General features: G+C 40.0%; 1 protein-coding gene across 1 annotated transcript in view; it reads left to right on the forward strand.

The window, feature by feature from the left end:
• LOC126354067 (juvenile hormone esterase-like) overlaps window positions 1-20,260 on the forward strand; it is a 113,332-nt gene that overhangs the window by 56,403 nt on the left and 36,669 nt on the right. The window contains exons 5-6 of the mRNA XM_050003441.1: window positions 681-880; window positions 6,824-6,974. Coding sequence (XP_049859398.1) covers window positions 681-880; window positions 6,824-6,974 — 351 coding nt within the window. The remainder of the gene's footprint in view (window positions 1-680; window positions 881-6,823; window positions 6,975-20,260) is intronic.

The following is a 20,260-nucleotide window of genomic DNA, read 5'->3' on the forward strand; positions in this document are numbered from 1 at the left end:
CCAACAGAATATCGCTCGCCTAAATATAGCTGTTGTAACCCAACATGTTCTACAGGGTATCGACATGTTGCCTTCGACTGCTCGATCACCAGATCTGTCTCCAATCGAGCACGCATGGGACATCGTTGGATGGCAACTCCAGCATCATCCACAAACTGCCTTAACCGTCTCTGTATTGACCGATCAAGCGCAACAAGCATGGAGCTCCATCTCACAAACTGACATACGGCACCTGTACAATACAATGCATGCCCGATTACGTGCTTGCTTTCAACGTTGTGGTGGTTACACGTTATTAATTTTCCAGCGTTTCACATTTCCATAGGCTTATTTCGCGCCTACATTAACCTATGGTCTGGCAAATGTTAATACTCAAATATGTTGCGTAGAGAATTGTATTCCCGAAACTTTGTTACTCTACGTCAATTATTTTTTTGGTGTTGACCTGCTGAGTAAATACAATTTGGGTACCATACTCAAAGAATAGACTTCACCACTAGAGTTTAAAAGATACTAGTGGCCATAATCAGTTGCATTTCAAGCAGTGAATACATAAATGTGTAATAACTATTTGCTGATTGAATAGTGTACCACGAAAATTATTACTGAAAATTCATTTTGGGGCTGCAATAAAACATACTACCACTTTGTTTTCCTTGATGTGTGTCATATCTGTGCAGGCCTTTTCTCAAGAATTATCATCCAGAGTGGCAATTTCATTGCACTCTTACCTTCTCTGGAGCTGGCCCGCCAGAACGCCTTCAGACTGGGAGCAGCCCTTGGCTTCGAGACAAATGATTCACAACAGCTGGTGGATTTCCTGCGCTCTGTCAATGCTACTGACCTACAAGTGGACAGCTCGCTCGTCATGTCAGATCAGGTGTGATACCTTATGTATTCTTTAAGGGAAAATTTACCAACAATGTGAGAGAACTTCTGTGGATTGGTTTTCAGACAAATTTTGGTGTAAATCTTTCAGTGGGCTCAAGGCATATTAATTTTTTTTTAATATTTACAAAGTTTTATACTTTTTTTCTTTGTTGTTACGTGCTAACCGTCCATTTTTGTTCTTGAAGCAGAGATATTCGGGCTAGTACCCATTTAGTTTTGTTTCTAAGGTTTTATGAAAAGTCCTCGTATAATTATCTTCCATTTCAAGCAGTTGATTGTCTTATTGTTTATCTAATTCTGAAGTTTCTTTTCTAATTACCAGGAATATTTCAGTTACATTTTCTTATTTCATTCCACCAACAACTTTTTCCTCCATTTGTAAAGGAATTTGTTTTTAAACAGTTTTTATGAGCGTTTGAGTTTTGCCCACTTTTAAGCTCGCATTTTATCGAGTTCACTTGCTGACAGCGGTGGTTGATCTTTTTAGCATCCGATTACGAATTACTGACATCCTTTTCTAAATTTTCTTGGGCTTTAAATTCTGTTTCACTTCAGTTAGATATGGTCTGTGACAATATCTTTTCCCCTGCGAAGTTGAATATGTAAAATGTCCTTGTGATGTGGAAACGATATTGTGAATTGAATGATGTAAAATTCACCTATATTCTTGTTGGATGACCATCATGTCTCTTTTTTATTTTGAAATTAAAACGGGTTGACATGATTTTGAGAGTGAAATTTCAGCATCTACCAGTCTCAGTTTGTTTAGTCCATTTGTGTGCAGGGAAATCACCAATTGTTCTTCTCATTTTTGTATCTTTCACTAGGAAGGTATTGTAGTCACCCTTTAGAATTTTCTCATGATTTTGTGGAAACTTAAAGACTGTTTTCTACGATTTCTCATTATCTATTTAATTTCTCAGGGTTTGTTTTGTTTTCTTGCTTGATCAGTACACATGCCTTAATTACATTTCATGAAAAATGCCATTGATCTGTTTTTCACGGGCCTTACGTCGATTACGAAACTAAAAATGTCTTGTGAAAATGCTGTTGTAACCCTCAGATGGGATCCGTTTTTAAGAATACTTTAGTCTGTTTGACGTTTGAATAATCAGTGCTTTTCAAAATACATGCTGTTCGCAACTGGAAATTTTGCCTTGCCCCTTGTGTGTCTAAAAGTTTAAGTGTTTCCCTAATTTGTAGAGTTTTCATGTCTTTAGGAGTGTGTTATAATTCATCGTGCCGAAGAAAGTCTTGATTTTGGGCCTAAGCTGGCCAGAGGACTCCGGATACCCCTGAGCTGTTTTTACAAAACCATTGTCTTAGAATTTTTAAAAGCTTTGCAGGCTCGTTTTTGTCCAAGCTCTTTTACAAATATATCCAACGTTTCATGCCTTAATTCTCTGAATATAATCATTCATGCTGATATTACACTTATTTCTACTCCCTTTGTATGAACCAATGCAAAATGTGACCTCTAGTTTTCTTTCACATCTTTAACCGATATTTTAAAATTATGTCTTTTATTCCTTCTATTCCTAAAGTTATTTACGTTTTGACCCATCTAGTTTTAAAGACCATACATTTCGTTTAAGGAAAGTTTTTAATCTGTTTTGATGTAATTTCCTGTAAATCCTTGCTGAATCAGTTGTAGATTGTACTTGCCACTTTGAGCTTCTGTGATGGTTTCCCAAATGCGTCCGGTTCTGGTACTTGGTTTTACTTACCAGATAACGTTTCTTACTACCTGTTTGTTCTCTTTTGTATATCACACTTAATTTTAAGAAAAATATAAGATTTCTGCAGAAAAGTTTCTCTTGCACAACAATGTCAGAGACATTGTTCATGTAAACAAAATAAGATTATTATTGTAGTTATAATATTAAAGCACAAAATCCATCGAAGAATGGCACCTTACAAATTTGTGACCTTAATGAAAAGTATTAATTTATGTAACAACAAGAAAAGAGTACTTATGCAACATGACAGTTCATTTCAAAGTAATATTTAACCTTACTTAAATTTGACTGTTTGGACACTGAAATAAAGTTATAGTCACAGAAGATGGTCTACATATCCCAAAACATATTTGGATAACCAAAGGAAGGAAACATTTTACTCTCTGATTACAAACCAAGCATTGACCTCCATAACGATGAGGGACGATCTACTGGACTTTTGGCAACCACTTCTCTCCAGTTTCCACATCCAGGTGGGAGAAGTAACACATGCAGGTCTTAGCTCCAAGGAAGGAGAAACACACGTCAGCACAATCTCCGTGTTTCCTTGGCAGTACCGCAATGCCACGAATATTTATTAATCCATAAACCAAATATAAAGACAAGTAAGAACAGAACAGGTTAAACCATTAACACTATCGTTCAATAGAAACATATTATACGATGTTAATGATACAATTTGCATTGGTAGTTCAGTGCGAAGATTGGTTTCATGCATTCTCCACACTAATCTATCTTGTGCAAGTCACTTCATCTCCGAATAACAATTTAAACCTACACCCTTCTGAATCTGTTTACTGTATTCGTCTCTTGGGCTCCTTCAACGATTTTCACCTCACACTTCCCGCCAATACTAAATTGACGATCCCTTGTTGTCTAGGAGAGTGTTCTAACTATTAACCCCTGCTTTTAGTCAGGGTGTGGCACAAATTTCCTGTCGCCCAAATTCTCTTCAGTAGGTCCACATTATTCACGTGATCTACCAATGTAATCTTCAACATTTTTCCACAGCATCACGTTTCTGAAGCCTATATTATCTTTTTGTCTACGCTCTTTCACTTCCACACATGGCTACGCTCCAGACAAATACCTTCAGAAAGCCTATATTCACTTCTTGTCTAAACTGTTTCACTTCCACGCATGGCTACACTTCAGACAAATGTCTTCAGAAAGGACTTTCTAACACTCAAATCTATAACCAATATAAACATTTTTTTCTTCTTCATAAATTCTTGTCTTACCACTGCCAATCTATAATTTGTGTCCTCCCTATCTCGGCCACCGTCAGTTATTTTGCTGTCCAAATAGCAAAACTCATCTACTACTTTAAGTGTCTCGTTTCCTAATCTAATTCCCTCAGCTTCACCTGATTTAATTCGACTACATTTCATTAACCTTGTTTTGCTTTTGTAGATGTTCATCTTACATCCTCCTTTCAAGACACTGTCCATTCCGTTCAACTGCATTTCCAAGTCCCTTTGTTTTCTCTGACAGAATTACCACGTCATCTACATACCTTATAGCTTTTATTTCTTCTCTCTGAACCTTTAAAATCTATGCTCCAATTTTTTCTGTGGTTTCCTTTGCTGTTTGCTCAATGTACACGTTGAATAACATTCGGAATAGACTACAAACCTGTCTCACTCTTTTCTCAACCACTGCTTCCCTATCATGCCCCTCGTCTCTTATAACTGCTCTCTGGTTTCTGTACAAGTTGTAAATACCCTTGCGCTGCCTGTATTTTACCTCTGCTATCTTCAGAATTTCAAAGACAGTATTCCAGCGAACACTGTCAAAAGCTTTCTCTAAGTCTGCATGTGCTATAAACGTAGGTTTGTTTTTCCTTTACCTATTTCCTAAGAGAAGCCGTAGGGTTAGTACTGCCTCGCGTGTACCTACATTTCTGCAGAATCCAAACCGATCCTTCCTGAGTACGTCTTCAACCAGTTTTTCCATTCTTATGTAAAGAATTTATGTTAGTATTTCTTAATCACAATTTATTAGACTGATAGTTCGGTAATATTCACACTCGTCAGAACCGATTTTTTTGGAATTGGAAGTACAGAATTGTTCTTGAAATCTAGGGAAATTTATCTGCCTCATACATCTTGCACACCAGATTGAATATTTCTGTGATGCCTGGCTATCGGTAGTTCTGACGGAATGTCGCTTACTCCAGAGGCCTTGTATCCACTTACGGCTTTCAGTGCTCTGTCAAATTCTTCTCGCGTTACACGGTCTCCCATCTCATCTCCATATGTGTGCTCTTCCACTTCTATTACATTTCTTTCAAGTTCATCTCCCATGTGTAGGCCCTCTTATACTCCTTCCGCCTTCTGCGTAGTTCAACATAATGTGTCAATGTGAAAAACATTATCGCCTCGCCCTGACACAAAAGTCAGTGGTATTTTAAATGATGCTGTATTATGAGCAAAAGCATAAGGGAACAGATAAGAACGTCAGCGTAATAATTAACTTGTCTTTTTAAAGTATTTTCGCTGTGTACCCTTCGTTCAAATGAACAAAATGGATCTCAGTGAAACCATTTTTTATTGTTCTGTTAATCATTTTTCAAACCAGGAACTTGGTTCAGACGCGGCTATGTTTCTCTCTAAAAATATTCGCGAGAGGTACGTCTGAAAACTGAAACAACGGTTGTAAACATCGAGTATGTATACAATGTGATATTTGATTATCAACGACAAAAATTATATGAAATCGTTGAATCCATATCTTGGAACAGAAAGAAGAATGGTGTACATTTTACAAGGAAAAAGAATTATTCCATAGCTTAGGGCAATATAGATATCGATTTGTTGAAAGCTGACGAAAAGTATGAGGGATAATTAATTTTTCATAAATGTTTTTGTTTTGACAGTTTTAAAAGTATGATTGCTTTTTTGCCGTGCTCAATTGCTATGGCTGAAACGTGAGTCTTCCCACGATAACCAAAAACAAAATAACAATTACAGCGGTGGGTGAGCTGGTGTTGTTGCATCAGAAAAACTACGAGTTTTCTGGGATGCAAAACAAATTTTTATCATTGATTAATTTATAAAGTGTAAAACAATAACTTGGGAACACTACGCAAGTCATTTGGACGAATTATATGAAAAAATACGTGAGAAGAGTTAATAATTGCAAAATAAAAAACATAACTCATCAGATCAATGCGCCTTACTTAAATGAGCATAACTAATGACAAAACCAAGAAATGTGCAGTAGAGACTCCTTGTAAAACCCTCCCTGTCCGCCACTTGGTACCCTCTGACGTTGTTCTGATACCTTATCCAAAGAAATGTGCGGATGGAAAACATTCCGAGTACAATAAAGAGGCACTGCCAGTCAAAGATGGGTGTTTTGCAGACCTCCCACAATTTCACTGCAGGAATGGAAAACACTAATTGAAGAACCGTTAATCGAAGCACATTAGCCGTAAATCAGACGACTTAGAAAAATAAGGGCATTTTCAAGCAAGAAAAGGCACACGCTTTCATTGTTATGCCGAGAGCTTACCACCTTGCCTTCGTAGTTCATTCAGTATAAACATCTTATGCACATCTAAGCCTTCTGGCTTCTTAACCCCAAAGAAATGGCATGGCATATAACATAGTGCTAATAGTACAAATATTATATGTAATATAATTATGTTTGGTATCGTTCAGTTAGTGTAGACAACTTGCGCACATTTGTATCTTCCAATTCCTGAGTGCCAGAGGAGTATTCTTTTTTAAATAAAAATGAATGTGTGAAATCTTATGGGACCTAACCGCTAAGGTCATCAGTCCCTAAGCTTACACACTACTTAACCTAAATTATCCTAAGGACAATCACACACACCCATGCCCGAGGGAGGACTCGAACCTCCGCAGGTAACAGCCGTAAATAAGAGGGCAGTGATACGTGAAGTTATCTATAAAGGAGATAGACGCAAATTTTAACAATACTCTTCTGCAGTATTTACTAGTGTAACGGAAATAACGCAGATCAGTCAGTTGATTGGTGTAAATGCAGATCAGTAATTTTTTAATTTCAGAAGATTAATAATCGTTGTGTTGAAATATACTGCCAAATTATGAGTATGATATACAACTCAGCAACATTTCAGTTTATTGCATAGCCAATTACAGACCTTGTTTGGTTCTACGTAACTGACCACAATGTACTATCGTTGCTGCTGTCTCTGTTTTCAGGAAAAACAGTTGTTTTCGTACAGTCTGTGGTATCCTCACACCGAGCCAGACTTGGAGGGTGCCTTCATCTCTGAGTCAGCAATCCAGAGGCTCATCGATGGCCAATTCCTCCAAGTTCCTATCATGACTGGCGTCACATCTGCTGAGTTGGGTAAGTGTCAAGTGCTGCAATATAATGAATTAACACGTTTTAATCATTCTGCATATTGTAAAGTAATACTGGTAGCCTGCATGTGTGACAATCGACCAAGACGCAACTTCCTCCTCAGGTGAGCATCATCATCTAACGTAAGTTTTGACCTTTTTCAGGTAATTAAATGAGTACTTAATTAAAATCCATCATCTAGAGTAATGAAAAATACGACAGTATAGCGTCGCAGATAAATTGATTGTGCTTTAGTTGTCCAAAATCTCTAGAGGTGAGTCAGTCCGGTAATGAACTACAAGATTTCTAATAACGTCAATTCAAAAGAGTCCCGAAAGAGACCATAACTTCTAACACCAATATTATTTCGAGACATCAGTAATTTTCAGCATTCAAAGTAAAGTTTATTTGCCGGTTAGCTGTACACGTGTAACACCGGACACCGAAGGAATTGTACTTTTATATCTGGATTATTAATGTTACTTCGTCTCACTGGAGTTCATGACCGTCCTCTTCACCGCAAAAGACAACTATGTATGATTTTCATTTACTAAATCAATGGGAAAAATCGATGCTATATGGGCAATATTGGTATTCCGCAACTGTGTTATACCACATGTTTTAATATAATTTCCGTAATCAACCACAATGATACTGTGTTATTATCATATACAGTTCTGGTTTAGGCACACTTGCATGTTCCAATTTCAAGTAGACTGCAGCTGATCCTTCCATCTCTTCTCAGAACGCCCAACTTTTCTTCTCCCTTGAGGAGTCCGTCTGAACTCTAATTTAGGTACTCTTTCACCTGACGTCCTTTGAATGGGTTTTTCAGATTTTTTCTGTATTCCTATATTTTATGAAGTATGCTTTTGACACCCAGTGTTTCAAAGCAGCTAGTTGTCTTAGGAGTCTCATTTCTGCTGCTTCATTCCTCCTCCGCTAACTAGCGGTAAGAGTCCAAATCTCTGATTCATACATTAGACCTATTAGTGTTACAGGATGAACCAGAAATTACGCAACCCTACAGTTTAGTACTGTCTCTTTGGTACTCTTTTTTTTTAGAAGAGTGTGGTACATCGTATTTATTATTAGTTGAAATTTTTATAAATTGAATTCTTGATCGTTGGATGTGTAATAGATAGCCCACGTCCGTGACATCTGAAAGTACTTTCTTGTTCAAGCAGTTCATTGTAATTACTACTTATGCCCTTTTTTACCTTTGTTTTATCTTTTAGACATTGTCACATTATAATCATTTACTACCTTGTGCAAGGACCAAATAGTTCTCTGAAATTTGTCTTCAGAGTCCACTGAGGTTACATGATCATCTGCAAATAGAAGTGTATTTATAACTTTATTACTGCGCTGGTAATGATGTACTAGTTTGACAAGGAAAAACTCATTCCTTTAGTTGCAGTTCTCGAAAGCGGATTACCTTCTTGCACTTTGATTTCATTTTATACGTGCACACTTCGACTTGCACTTATTAGATGCTGAGGCACACCGTTCTTCTCCAAAATTTCATAAAATGTAACTCTGTCAGCTTTAAAAAAGGCTTTCCCATAGTAGATAAAGGCTACATATTTGGGATGGTTGTATTCTCGGTGTTTTCCAACGTTTCCGAAAGTGTCTTTAGCCTATTTGTTATTACTTTCGCCAGAGTTCAAAATACTAATACCTCTATAACTGTCATACATCCTACAGTCTCCTTTTTTAAATACTGGGATAAAAGCTTCCGTTTGTTAATCACGTGGAATGTTACTTTATTTTCAACAACTATCTATAGCTTTAGGGATAATGATTCCAAAACATATTTAAATAATTTCACATTATTTTTCGATGCCTTTAACGAAACCCTTAGTTCTTCCACTGATATACCATCAATATGCTTGTCACTAACTGCAGTTTTCACATTTTTCTTAATCAGTTGCTCATAAACACTAGAAGTAACCCAGTCACTTATTTTCTGAAATGCGGTTAATATGAATCATGTCTCTTTCATCTTTATTTTGTTATTTAAGCATCTTATAGCCTTCAGTTTGTTGCCCACGTAAATCCTGCTCTACTTCACTCAGAAAATTTTTCCCAGCTTAACTGTTTTATTTTTCTTGTCTGTCTTCTGCCCACTACTGTGTGTCATTTAAACTCCCTATAATATTCTTGTTTCCTTGGTTGCAGGAATCTTAGGTAGGCTTGTTTCTTAAATTTTACTATGTCTGGTAGTTCTTTGCTGCAGGCAGAAAGTCACCTAGTACTTTTCTTATTTCATTCTTTTGTCTAAAGCTTCATCAACGGTTGATCGTATTATTCGTACTATTTCTTTCCATTTTTCATTAATTTTCTGTTCCCTTACACGTCGTTTACTATTTCATCTAAAACTTTTCGTATGACCATCTAATGTCTGAATCTTGTAGCAAATACATCCTTTAAATTTCTTGTTGTATCTGTTTTTTGTTGATACTTTTATTGCTATACAATGGAATTCTTAGTTTTCATATTACCAGAAAATGGTCAGTACAAACATCGAACTCTGTGTAGACTCTGGTGTCTTCAATTAATAAAATAACATTTTATTTGTAATAATATATTCTATTGTAGATCTAGCACCCTCAGCGCTCCATGTAAATTTATGAGTATCTTTATGTGGGTGAAAGCTCTTTGCTATTCTTAAGTGGTTGAAGGTAGAAAATCTCTCAGAATATCTCCTTTAATGATAGACTTTCTTGTCCTTGCATTGAAATCCCCAGCAGTTATTAAGTAATCTGCTTCTGGTATTCCGTTAACCTTTGTCCGTACGCACTGGTAGGTTGCATGTGATTCCGTGGTTTTGCCCTCCTCTGGTTCATATACACCAATTATATTCACCACCTTTCTCAATATCTTTAACTTGATATGTGTCAGTCTTTTATTTATGAACGTGTATGATTGCAGTCATTTTCTGTGGGTACTTTTGCAACTCCATCTCTTGCCTGTCGAGTTCTAGTTACTCCACTGTATATCATAATATAATCATTAACTTCTTTAGAGCCTTGGAATTTCTCCTTTGTTTGTGATATTACAGTTATATCAATTTTTGCAATGAGACTCATTTGTTGTTTTTCTTTAGTATTTATTCCTCTAAGATTCCAAGATTAAGATTTTTAAAATCTTCCCAGTATTTTATTCTTAACCTTTTTCCCCGCATTGGCAGTCATCAAAAGATTAGTGCGTTTCTCTGCTTGATTTTTGCGAGTAATGCGATAATTCCTCATTTAGAGGATTCCGACGTGTGGCCTGGGTAGCTAGGTGGAAGAGGCTGACACCTCCACATCTGGTTTTATAATTGTGTCGTCCTTAACTACGGCTATGGATCCATCTGTTGTATAAGATATACTTTCCTGTTTTGCACCAAGATTGTCTTACGAATTCATTATAAGGCAATAAAGATATACAAAAATCTTACTATTTGTATCGAAAAATATTTTACTGACTAAACGAGTAATGAGGCTGCTTATTTGTTTCGAATATGCTCGTTGGAACCTCAGCAGTATTCCTCCCCACATTAAAATGTAAATAAAATACAGGTAATTTTCTGCCAGTAAGACGTACTGACAAGTCAATATGTTGCAGTGGTATTTCATCGCTCACTGACTCTATGTCTACTTTGAATGAAGATTCAACCACAAAGAAATTATATCTTAGCGTTCAACGGAACACGGTAAGCTCGACCGCGTCAGTAGCCTGAGACCAAATGTGCAGTAACGGAGTAAAATATCAAAGTTTGTAGGGACAAGGTGTTGGAGAAGTTATCCTTCATAAAATCCGGATTTCAGTGTAATGCTGCTTCTACGTGTTTTAAGTACAGGATGCGAGACAATTATCGTCTTTGCGAAAAGCCAATGCATCCACTGAGGTATTTAGAAATTCTAAACTGCATGAGTACTGCGATAATTCTCTTAGCAGTAATACTGGAAGGTTAGGAAGGTGTCTCCCAAAACGTAAGTACTATGTTGAGCTCGCTGAAGCTATCACTTTATGGTATATTCTGTGGGTTTATCGTGAAGTGATAGAAACTTTTCTTGCCCTAGCTTGCAGAAATAGATTACAGATGATTCTTCTAGACGCGCAATGCGTAGAGGTTGGTTATTAATGTGTAGGAGCCTGAACCAATGTTAATATCTATGCGCAAGAAACAAGCCAAACATTTTGCAGTTAAAATGTTGATTGGCTCAAAAGCCTAAATGTTGTTCTGAATTTTCGTAATCAGGGAGTCGGTCAAAGTCCTTCATGGAGTGAAAGGCAGATCCATCGGACATGGACGTTCAATTTTTATGGGTACTTTCGAGTTTCGTAAAATGACTACATCATTTTGGTATAGGCACGCTTTGTTTTAAGGCAACAACTGTTTCTAACAGTTAATCGTGTCCTTTGTAAAGCCTTTGTAACTTCGTACCGGAGTACGACTTAAGCTGATGTCTACTTTGAATTGTCAAAACAAATTGTAATCTGTCATCCAAATTTTCAAGTGTTGAGATGGCTGTATGGGCTCTTTCCGAAAGCTAATAAACTAAAAAATAATTTATCGTCAGTTGTGATTTTCATAGATTCATAGATGATTTAGTTCAAGCTGGTGTTATTTATTATTCGGCGAAAGTTTTGTATTGTCTGAAAGGGGCGCTGGTCGAAAAACAGGTACAGGTAAATTTTACTAAAATGAGCATAAACCGTGTTATTTCCGAGGAAAAAGATTTCCCACTTTGGGACTGTTAACTGTGAACTTATTTCTTTGGCGAGTTTTTCAAGAGCCTGTTGGACAGTATAACATCCCAGCTTCCTCAACCAAATTATAACGTCCCAGGACTTTCTGCACCAAATTATAACATTTCAGCTCCTCAACAGCAAATTAAAACGTTGCATTAGGAGGTGTCTGCTTCGTGCAAAAGGTCTTGAGTTCATATTGACGACAACAAGTAATTCTTCATTACAGACGTTTATTTACAAACAGAACTGACAGACTTCACAGACTCAACAACTGACTCTCCGAGCTAACCGCACTGCACATTCGAACTGGCTACTGACAACTCCTAGGTGTATTAATATCTTTCCAAACAATGAGAGTCTTTGACAATGTTTTGTTTACAATACGATAGCAATTCACGACTTAAAACTAAATTAGACATTACAGAATTTTAGTACAGATTAAAGTAAGTAAAAGGATCAGTACATATAAATTCTTACAAGCATAATTTCCAAATAGATTTTATAACATTTTTCTACCAGCTTCTGGATAACCTTCACCAGATTTGTACCGATGTTTCCAGAAATATTTTGACATTTGATTCTGGATATTTCTTGAGTGATTTAGAACAACTATTTATATGTAAAATGATTTAAATCGTGTTTCAAAACGTAAATAAATCTTTTTAGCAATATTTCTTGATACAAATCGTCTTTCGAAATTAGGTTATGAAACAGTTTTCACAAGTTTTCGTATTTTTGCGATCATAATATAGAATTTCTCCATAGAAAGTTCCAGAAATGTGCATTAAACATTCATTTACAGACTTTCTCTTTAGCTGGTGAGTTTTTAAAAGTATCTTGTCCATATTATACGAAATAATTTAGCTCAAAACTGATAATTTATACAATTAATCAGAGCTACAGCAAACAGTGAGTCTTTCTTTTACAAAATGAAATATAAATACAAAATTGAATGAAAATAGGTTACTAACACTAATATATATTTACATTAATTCTATTTTTGTTCTTTCTGTGCAAAATGTCCTAATATTGACACAGTACAATATTTAAACATCACCAAAGTTTCCCTTTACATTTTGCGTATCTGTATCGACATCCCCTAAAAGCCTACAGTATAGAATACTTCAATATGTCCCAATATGTCCTGTAATGTTACAACAGGAAAAGGGGGTTCTTAGCACTATGTTTCACCTCCTGTGGTCGGATCTTGGATTTTCTGTGGGCAATTGACATTTTCACCTTACCTAACGAATTAAAGCTGTTCTCTACTGTAGCATTGCAGAAATCTGATTACCGTTTTTTACCCGACAGTGGTGTAATTACGTTGAGTAGAAGGATGCGGCGTGCCACTAACAAAGGAGCCGCGCCTCCTTGTCATCACTGCCTTCACCCAAATGTATGGTATATGTAGGACATGGCCAGAAATGGTTCAAATGGCTCTGAGCACTATGCGACTTAACTTCTGAGGTCATCAGTCGCCTAGAACTTAGAACTACTTAAACCTAACTAATCTAAGGACATCACACACATACATGCCCGAGGCAGGATTCGAACCTGCGACCGTAGCGGTCGCTCGGCTCCAGACTGCAGCGGCTAGAACCGCACGGCCACTCCGGCCGGCGGCCAGAAATGAAATTGACGGAAGTGGGACCTTCAGATGGCAAAGCTTTTAAACGTAATTGCAGTTTGATGCGAGTCAGATGAGACGAGAGCTATTTATGTTAGCGCAGCTTTCAAACAGCGACTGCATCAGTGGGAGGAGTACAGAACGGTAATCCGAGGGTCGTGGGGTGGAGTTCCTTTATGAAAACTTTATTTTTTTTTAGTTCTTACGTTACTTACATTAGAAATAAACCGGAATAATGCTCAGTTCATTGTATTTATAAATATTTCATTAATAATTTCATAAAGGCATGAAAAAGAAAGGCAAAGGAAAATTTGGGATTACAAATAAATTTCCAACGAAGGATTGCACTTACAGTGTCCATGAGACTCGGCAGATAACTTTCCGAGGAGGGATTGTAGTTAACGAATACAATCTCTTCCTGGAGATTTATTTGCAATGCCAAATTTTGCTTTGTCTTTGCTTTTCGTGTTCTTTATGGAAACATTAACGAAGTATTAATAAACACAATACAGTGAGCATTACTTCGATTTATTTGCAGTGCAAGTAACGTGAAAATTGAAAATGAAAAGAATCCCGCATAGGGTCTCGAGCCTACGACCCTCGGATTAGCGTTCTGTACTCTTTACACAGCACCAAACGCTGCCTGGTAACTACGTTAACGTAAATGGCTCATGCCTCAGCTGACCTCCCCCAAAAAATGCTACTTTTTGTAACGCTTGGCCATCTGGAGCTGCCCTGTATACTCCATAAATTTGGACGAAATCGGTGATGATAAGTAGGCGCTGTCCCCTTACAATACACGGAGCGCATGAACCATGTCTTGGGTGTGCTTTGGTGACTTCGCGATGTTAGGAAGAGAAGAAGCAAACTTTATGACGTATTTACAGGGTGACAGTTATTGAACTATGTGGAAAAAAAACGTAAATTAGTTACAAACTACGGCGTGCACACATTTTATTCAACAAGTAAACCTCAGTACAGATATTCGGAATTGGGTTATGACGCGCTCGATATGCCTGCCATCATTGTCGATGATGTGGCACAAACGAATAGCGATATTCTGGATGGCCTGCTGAAGTGTTGGAACATCAGTACTGTCGATGACCTCCTGAATGGCTTTTTTCAGCTCAGCAATGGCTTTGAGGTTATTGTTGTACAAATTCAAAAAGCGCTAAGCGCTACGGGACTTAACGTCTGAGGTCATCGGTTCCCAAGATTTAGAACTATTTAAACCTAACTAACCTAAGGACATCACACACATATTCCCGAGGCAGGATTCGAACTTGCGACCGTAACAGCAGCGTGGTTCCGGACTGAAGCACCTAGAACCGCTAGGCCACAGCGGTCGGCTATTGCTGCACACCTCATCTTTAATATAGCCCCACAAAAAGGAATCTCAAGTGTTCAGATCCGGTAAATATGGCGGCCAATCGAAGCTCGTGCAGTGGCCTCTGGTATACCCAGAGCCAGAAAGCGCTCCCCAAACTGCTCCAACAGGACAGCAAACACTCTCTTGCTTCGATGGGGTCGAGCTCCGTCTTGCTTGAACCAAATCTTATCAAGATAATGGGGATGAAATCATCTTACAAACCTTCACGTACCGTTCGGTAGTCACCATGCCATCAAGGAATATCGCACCCATTATTTCTTGACAGGACATTGCACAACACACAATCACCCGTTGAGCGTGTAGAGAATTTTCGAACGCTTAATGCGGATTCTCAGTCCCCCAAATACCCCAATTTTGCTTACTGACGAGACCATGCAATTCAAATTGGGCTTCATCGCTAAACCAACGCACACAGTGCATATTAATTTTCATCATGCCCTGAGACCAACGGTGCAGTATGAACGTCCTAACGCAAACCATTCAGACGTTATGACGATTTTATTTCATATAGTTGTATAATTGTCACCCTGCACCACCGTAAGATACTCAAATATCAGCATTTGTTACTGGCAAAAAATGTTTTTTGTATGACTTTCAGTCCTACGTAGACGGGAATATTGGCTAAATTCCAACGTTCATACAGGGTGTGCGGAGGTGAACGCGTATACCGAAACAAATATTGTTCTCTACTGTAATATTTTCGTGTGAGGATTTTTTAAACCTGTAGTAGAAATTTTCTCTGAACGAAAATCTATTAATCCAATAAATTCTGGGATGTTGCATTGAATAATGAAAACAATTTTTATATTGCGTTCTCCTGTTAGGACAAAAAGTTATACAAACAAGTTTCAGTTTTTTACACAAAAAAGTTACGCTAGAGGTTCAAAAATTCCTCCATTGAATTGTTAATAGATGTTACCCCTTTGGGTCATGTTCTGTCTAACTAGTGTCCTTAATAGACACTTCTGATGCTGCTACCCGGGCTAACAGATCCTCTTCTGATTCAACAGGGCTTTTGTAAACAAAGTTACACGTCTCTCATCAAGCAAAGAAGTCCAGAGGGATCAAATCAGGAAAAAGAGTAGGTCATTTTACAGGATCACCATTGCCAATCCACTTTTCTGGACCTGTCGGTTCAAGAAACGACGCAGAGCATGACTGAAACGCGCCATGGCCCCATCAAGCCGGGGCCACGTGCACTAATTTGTAGTGGATTTAACAACTGCTGGTGAAGGAATTTTCTTACATACACTTCTGGAAATTGAAATAAGAACACCGTGAATTCATTGTCCCAGGAAGTGGAAACTTTATTGACACATTCCTGGGGTCAGATACATCACACGATCACACTGACAGAACCACAGGCACATAGAGACAGGCAACAGAGCATGCACAATGTCGGCACTAGTACAGTGTATATCCACCTTTCGCAGCAATGCAAGCTGCTATTCTCCCATGGAGACGATCGTAGAGATGCTGGATGTAGTCCTGTGGAACGGCTTGCCATGCCATTTCCACCTGGCGCCTCAGTTGGACCAGCGTTCGTGCTGGACGTGCAGACCGCGTGAGACGACGCTTCATCCAGTCCCAAACATGCTCAATGGGGGACAGATCCGGAGATCTTGCTGGCCAGGGTAGTTGACTTACACCTTCTAGAGCACGTTGGGTGGCACGGGATACATGCGGACGTGCATTGTCCTGTTGGAACAGCAAGTTCCCTTGCCGGTCTAGGAATGGTAGAACGATGGGTTCGATGACGGTTTGGATGTACCATGCACTATTCAGTGTCCCCTCGACGATCACCAGAGGTGTACGGCCAGTGTAGGAGATCGCTCCCCACACCATGATGCCGGGTGTTGGCCCTGTGTGCCTCGGTTGTATGCAGTCCTGATTGTGGTGCTCACCTGCACGGCGCCAAACACGCATACGACCATCATTGGCACTAAGGGAGAAGCGACTCTCATCACTGAAGACGACACGTCTCCATTCGTCCCTCCATTCACGCCTGTCGCGACACCACTGGAGGCGGGCTGCACGATGTTGGGGCGTGAGCGGAAGACGGCCTAACGGTGTGCGGGACCGTAGCCCAGCTACATGGAGACGGTTGCGAATGGTCCTCGCCGATACCCCAGGAGCAACAGTGTCCCTAATTTGCTGGGAAGTGGCGGTGCGGTCCCCTACGGCACTGCATAGGATCCTACGGTCTTGGCGTGCATCCGTGCGTCGCTGCGGTCCGGTCCCAGGTCGACGGGCACGTGCACCTTCCGACGACCACTGGCGACAACATCGATGTACTGTGGAGACCTCACGTCCCACGTGTTGAGCAATTCGGCGGTACGTCCACCCGGCCTCCTGCATGCCCACTATACGCCTTCGCTCAGAGTCCGTCAACTGCACATACGGTTCACGTCCACGCTGTCGCGGCATGCTACCAGTGTTAAAGACTGCGATGGAGCTTCGTATGCCACGGCAAACTGGCTGACACTGACGGCGGCGGTGCACAAATGCTGCGCAGCTAGCGCCATTCGACGGCCAACTCCGCGGTTCCTGGTGTGTCCGCTGTGCCGTGCGTGTGATCATTGCTTGTACAGCCCTCTCGCAGTGTCCGGAGCAAGTATGGTGGGTCTGACACACCGGTGTCAATGTGTTCTTTTCTCCATTTCCAGGAGTGTATGTCTGATCCGTCCCCATATCATATACAATTGCAAGATTACTGAGACCGATTACATTCTCTACCTGATTAAAAACTGCTCACAGGTAAGAGTTTGACGGTTTAAATAGTTTTCACCCTGAATATCTTTGACACTCGATGATGAGCACCAGCGATTCGAATCGCGACGTGTGTGTAACCTTGCAAGATAATGCGGGGATCATGTAGGATCATGCACTCGTTCTGCTTGATTGGTTTGCTAGTCACCATATATGTTGTATGCTGTCATGACTTCCGCGAACTTCCTCGTTTGTGTCGATTATAAATTAGTACAGACGCCGCTGATCGCCTGTCGCACCTAACCATCCAAAAAATCGTCTGCAGTTAGTTCCGAATACATCAGGCTTACCGAGACGGATATTACCAAGCAGAAGGCCACAGTAGCTGCTATTCCTTCGGGTGTCTAATAGCCATTGTCGGCGTATCTCCAGACCGTCGTTGGTGGAATTTTCGTACGGCAACCTGACGGCTAGGGTGACTATTTAGTCAAATGGCGACTCTGAATTGGAAGTACTTCCAGCTTACTAACAGCAATCTGTTGCATATTATTGTTAAATGATATCTAGGTTGGCTCTTCCGTTTGTGTTTCTGGTTTTCACAGCGCCAACTTCCATTCAAGTCGTAAACATGCCCCTCCTGCTGCGCGCAGAACGCACAAACTGACTACAGCAACCCCAGTTTTCATGTGGCTCCCGTGCGTTCTGTGAACAAAGTATTGAAATTTCGTGGCAATTGTTTTAAGATAGCCGAAGGCAATTCAAAATTCCTGTTACATAATTCTTTGGGCTGTAGAGGATACTTAGTACCCGAAGTTTTGACAAGAATTCCATGTCTGGAAATGTACCGTCTGTTCGGTTTGAGGATCGGATAATCTTCTAATCCCTCGCTTCACGGTACGCACACAGCGGATACAATAGGTTGTGTAGCGTGTGCTGCACAAGCACACGGCATAGGTAATGCTTCGAGAAGTAGTACTCGGTTGCCCTCCACGTGACAAAAGACGTCCTCCGCAAGGTCGAGAGTGCAGCCCTGCAGCCCGTCCGTGGAGTACCACAGCCATCCCTCCTACTTTCAAACATACCAATTCCCCGTAGTCGGACGAAGGTGTTATGCGATGTCCCTAACAAAACTTCATCTACTAAGTTCCCTCTTCAACCCCTAGAAGACTGCAATAGGAATTGTGAACTAGACCGTATGTGTTAGTTCTTTATTTAATATTTGTCAAGACATGTTACAGAACTTCTCGCAGTTTGTCTGCGCCATTGAACGAGGCTGTTCTGGCAAGATGACTCCGCTGTGGAACGTTTCGATTTTTCGATCCAATGGTACGAGTATCTAATAAATGTAAAAATAACATCATAATAACTTTTGTGGTAACCGACGTAAGTGAGTAAACACAAGAAAGTTTTTGTTAAAGCCCTAAACTTATTCCCACCCCCGTAGCCGAGGTCGCTAACCGTGGGGAGGCGCTCCACTCGGACGTAAGCCGGTTCTCATCCTGGTGGTGGTCGAAGTTTTCACTGCCGGAACTTTTCTGGTAATGGGAAGAGAGATAGTCGAGCAAAGTTCCTGATCGCCGGTGGTTGCGCCGATGTCATGAATTAAATTCGAAACCTGTACACAGTGACTCATTAAGTGAGGGTATGTGGCACTGTTGATGGTGATACATCCGTCGTATGTGGGGTGCTACTGGAGAGGAGAACACTACTTGCCGGCTACGGGTTTCAACCCACCTCCCTTCTCTCACCATTACAGGGTGTACATAAAGTCCGGGAGCACTTTCAGTTATTTATTGCAAAAAAGTAAACATTGCACAGATGTCATACATATTGCATTTTGAAGAGAAACTCAAAAAGGTTTTTTTACAAACATTCAATATGCGAACAATGAGTGACCGGGCAGAAGTCAATACGGTAATCGAATTCTTGCCATACCCATCCCAGCATGGCATCGTCGACTGTGGCAGTCGCTTCCCGTATTCTCTCCCGGAGCTCTGCTACATCACGTGGTAGAAGCGGTACACACACCAGATCTTTAATGTGTCCCCACAGAAAAAAGTCACACAGAGTGAGATCTGGCGATCGGGGAGGCCATTTCATGAAACATCTGTCCTCTTCTGTAGCACGGCCAATCCGTCGATGCGGTAGCTCCGTGTTCAGATACTCACAAACTTCACGATGAAAGTAGGGTGGAGCCCCATCCTGATGAAAGATAAACAGAGAGTCCGATTGCATTTGAAGCATCAGCCATTGCTGCAACATGTCCAAGTAGAAATATCCAGTGACAGTGCTCTCGGCGAAGTGCTCTCGCACCTGAACTCGCTATGTTTGCGATTAGTGCTGGCTATGGGCAAATTACCAAACTACGCTGTGGCGATATACATGAAAAAAACTTCCTGGGTTCCTCTTCAAAATGACATATGTATGATATCTGTACAATATTTGGTTCTTGTGACGCAAATAATTGAAAGTGTTCCCGGACCTTACGCACGCCCTGTATTATACAACATAAACACAGCAGTTCACTCTACAAGCATCCATTACACTCACATACAGGCTACAAAACACATACGACAACTCTCTCATTTCCGTAAGGAAAAGGAGAACACCTTTTCCGACAGGCGGTTGAACTCACCCATGGGATAGTCCAGCCACAGTCCAATACGACATTTATATCTTACTTTCGGCATCAAGTTGTAAGATTTTGCCCTAACGTGAAACGGTGGGCGCAGTAGTTTGATTGGGATCGTTAACTATTCAAATGGCTCCATGCACTATGCGGCTTAACTCAGCCACAGCGGCCGGTGAATCGTTAATCAAATA

Source organism: Schistocerca gregaria, chromosome 3 (assembly GCF_023897955.1).
Source record: "Schistocerca gregaria isolate iqSchGreg1 chromosome 3, iqSchGreg1.2, whole genome shotgun sequence".
In the NCBI taxonomy this organism is placed as follows: Eukaryota; Metazoa; Arthropoda; class Insecta; order Orthoptera; family Acrididae; genus Schistocerca; species Schistocerca gregaria.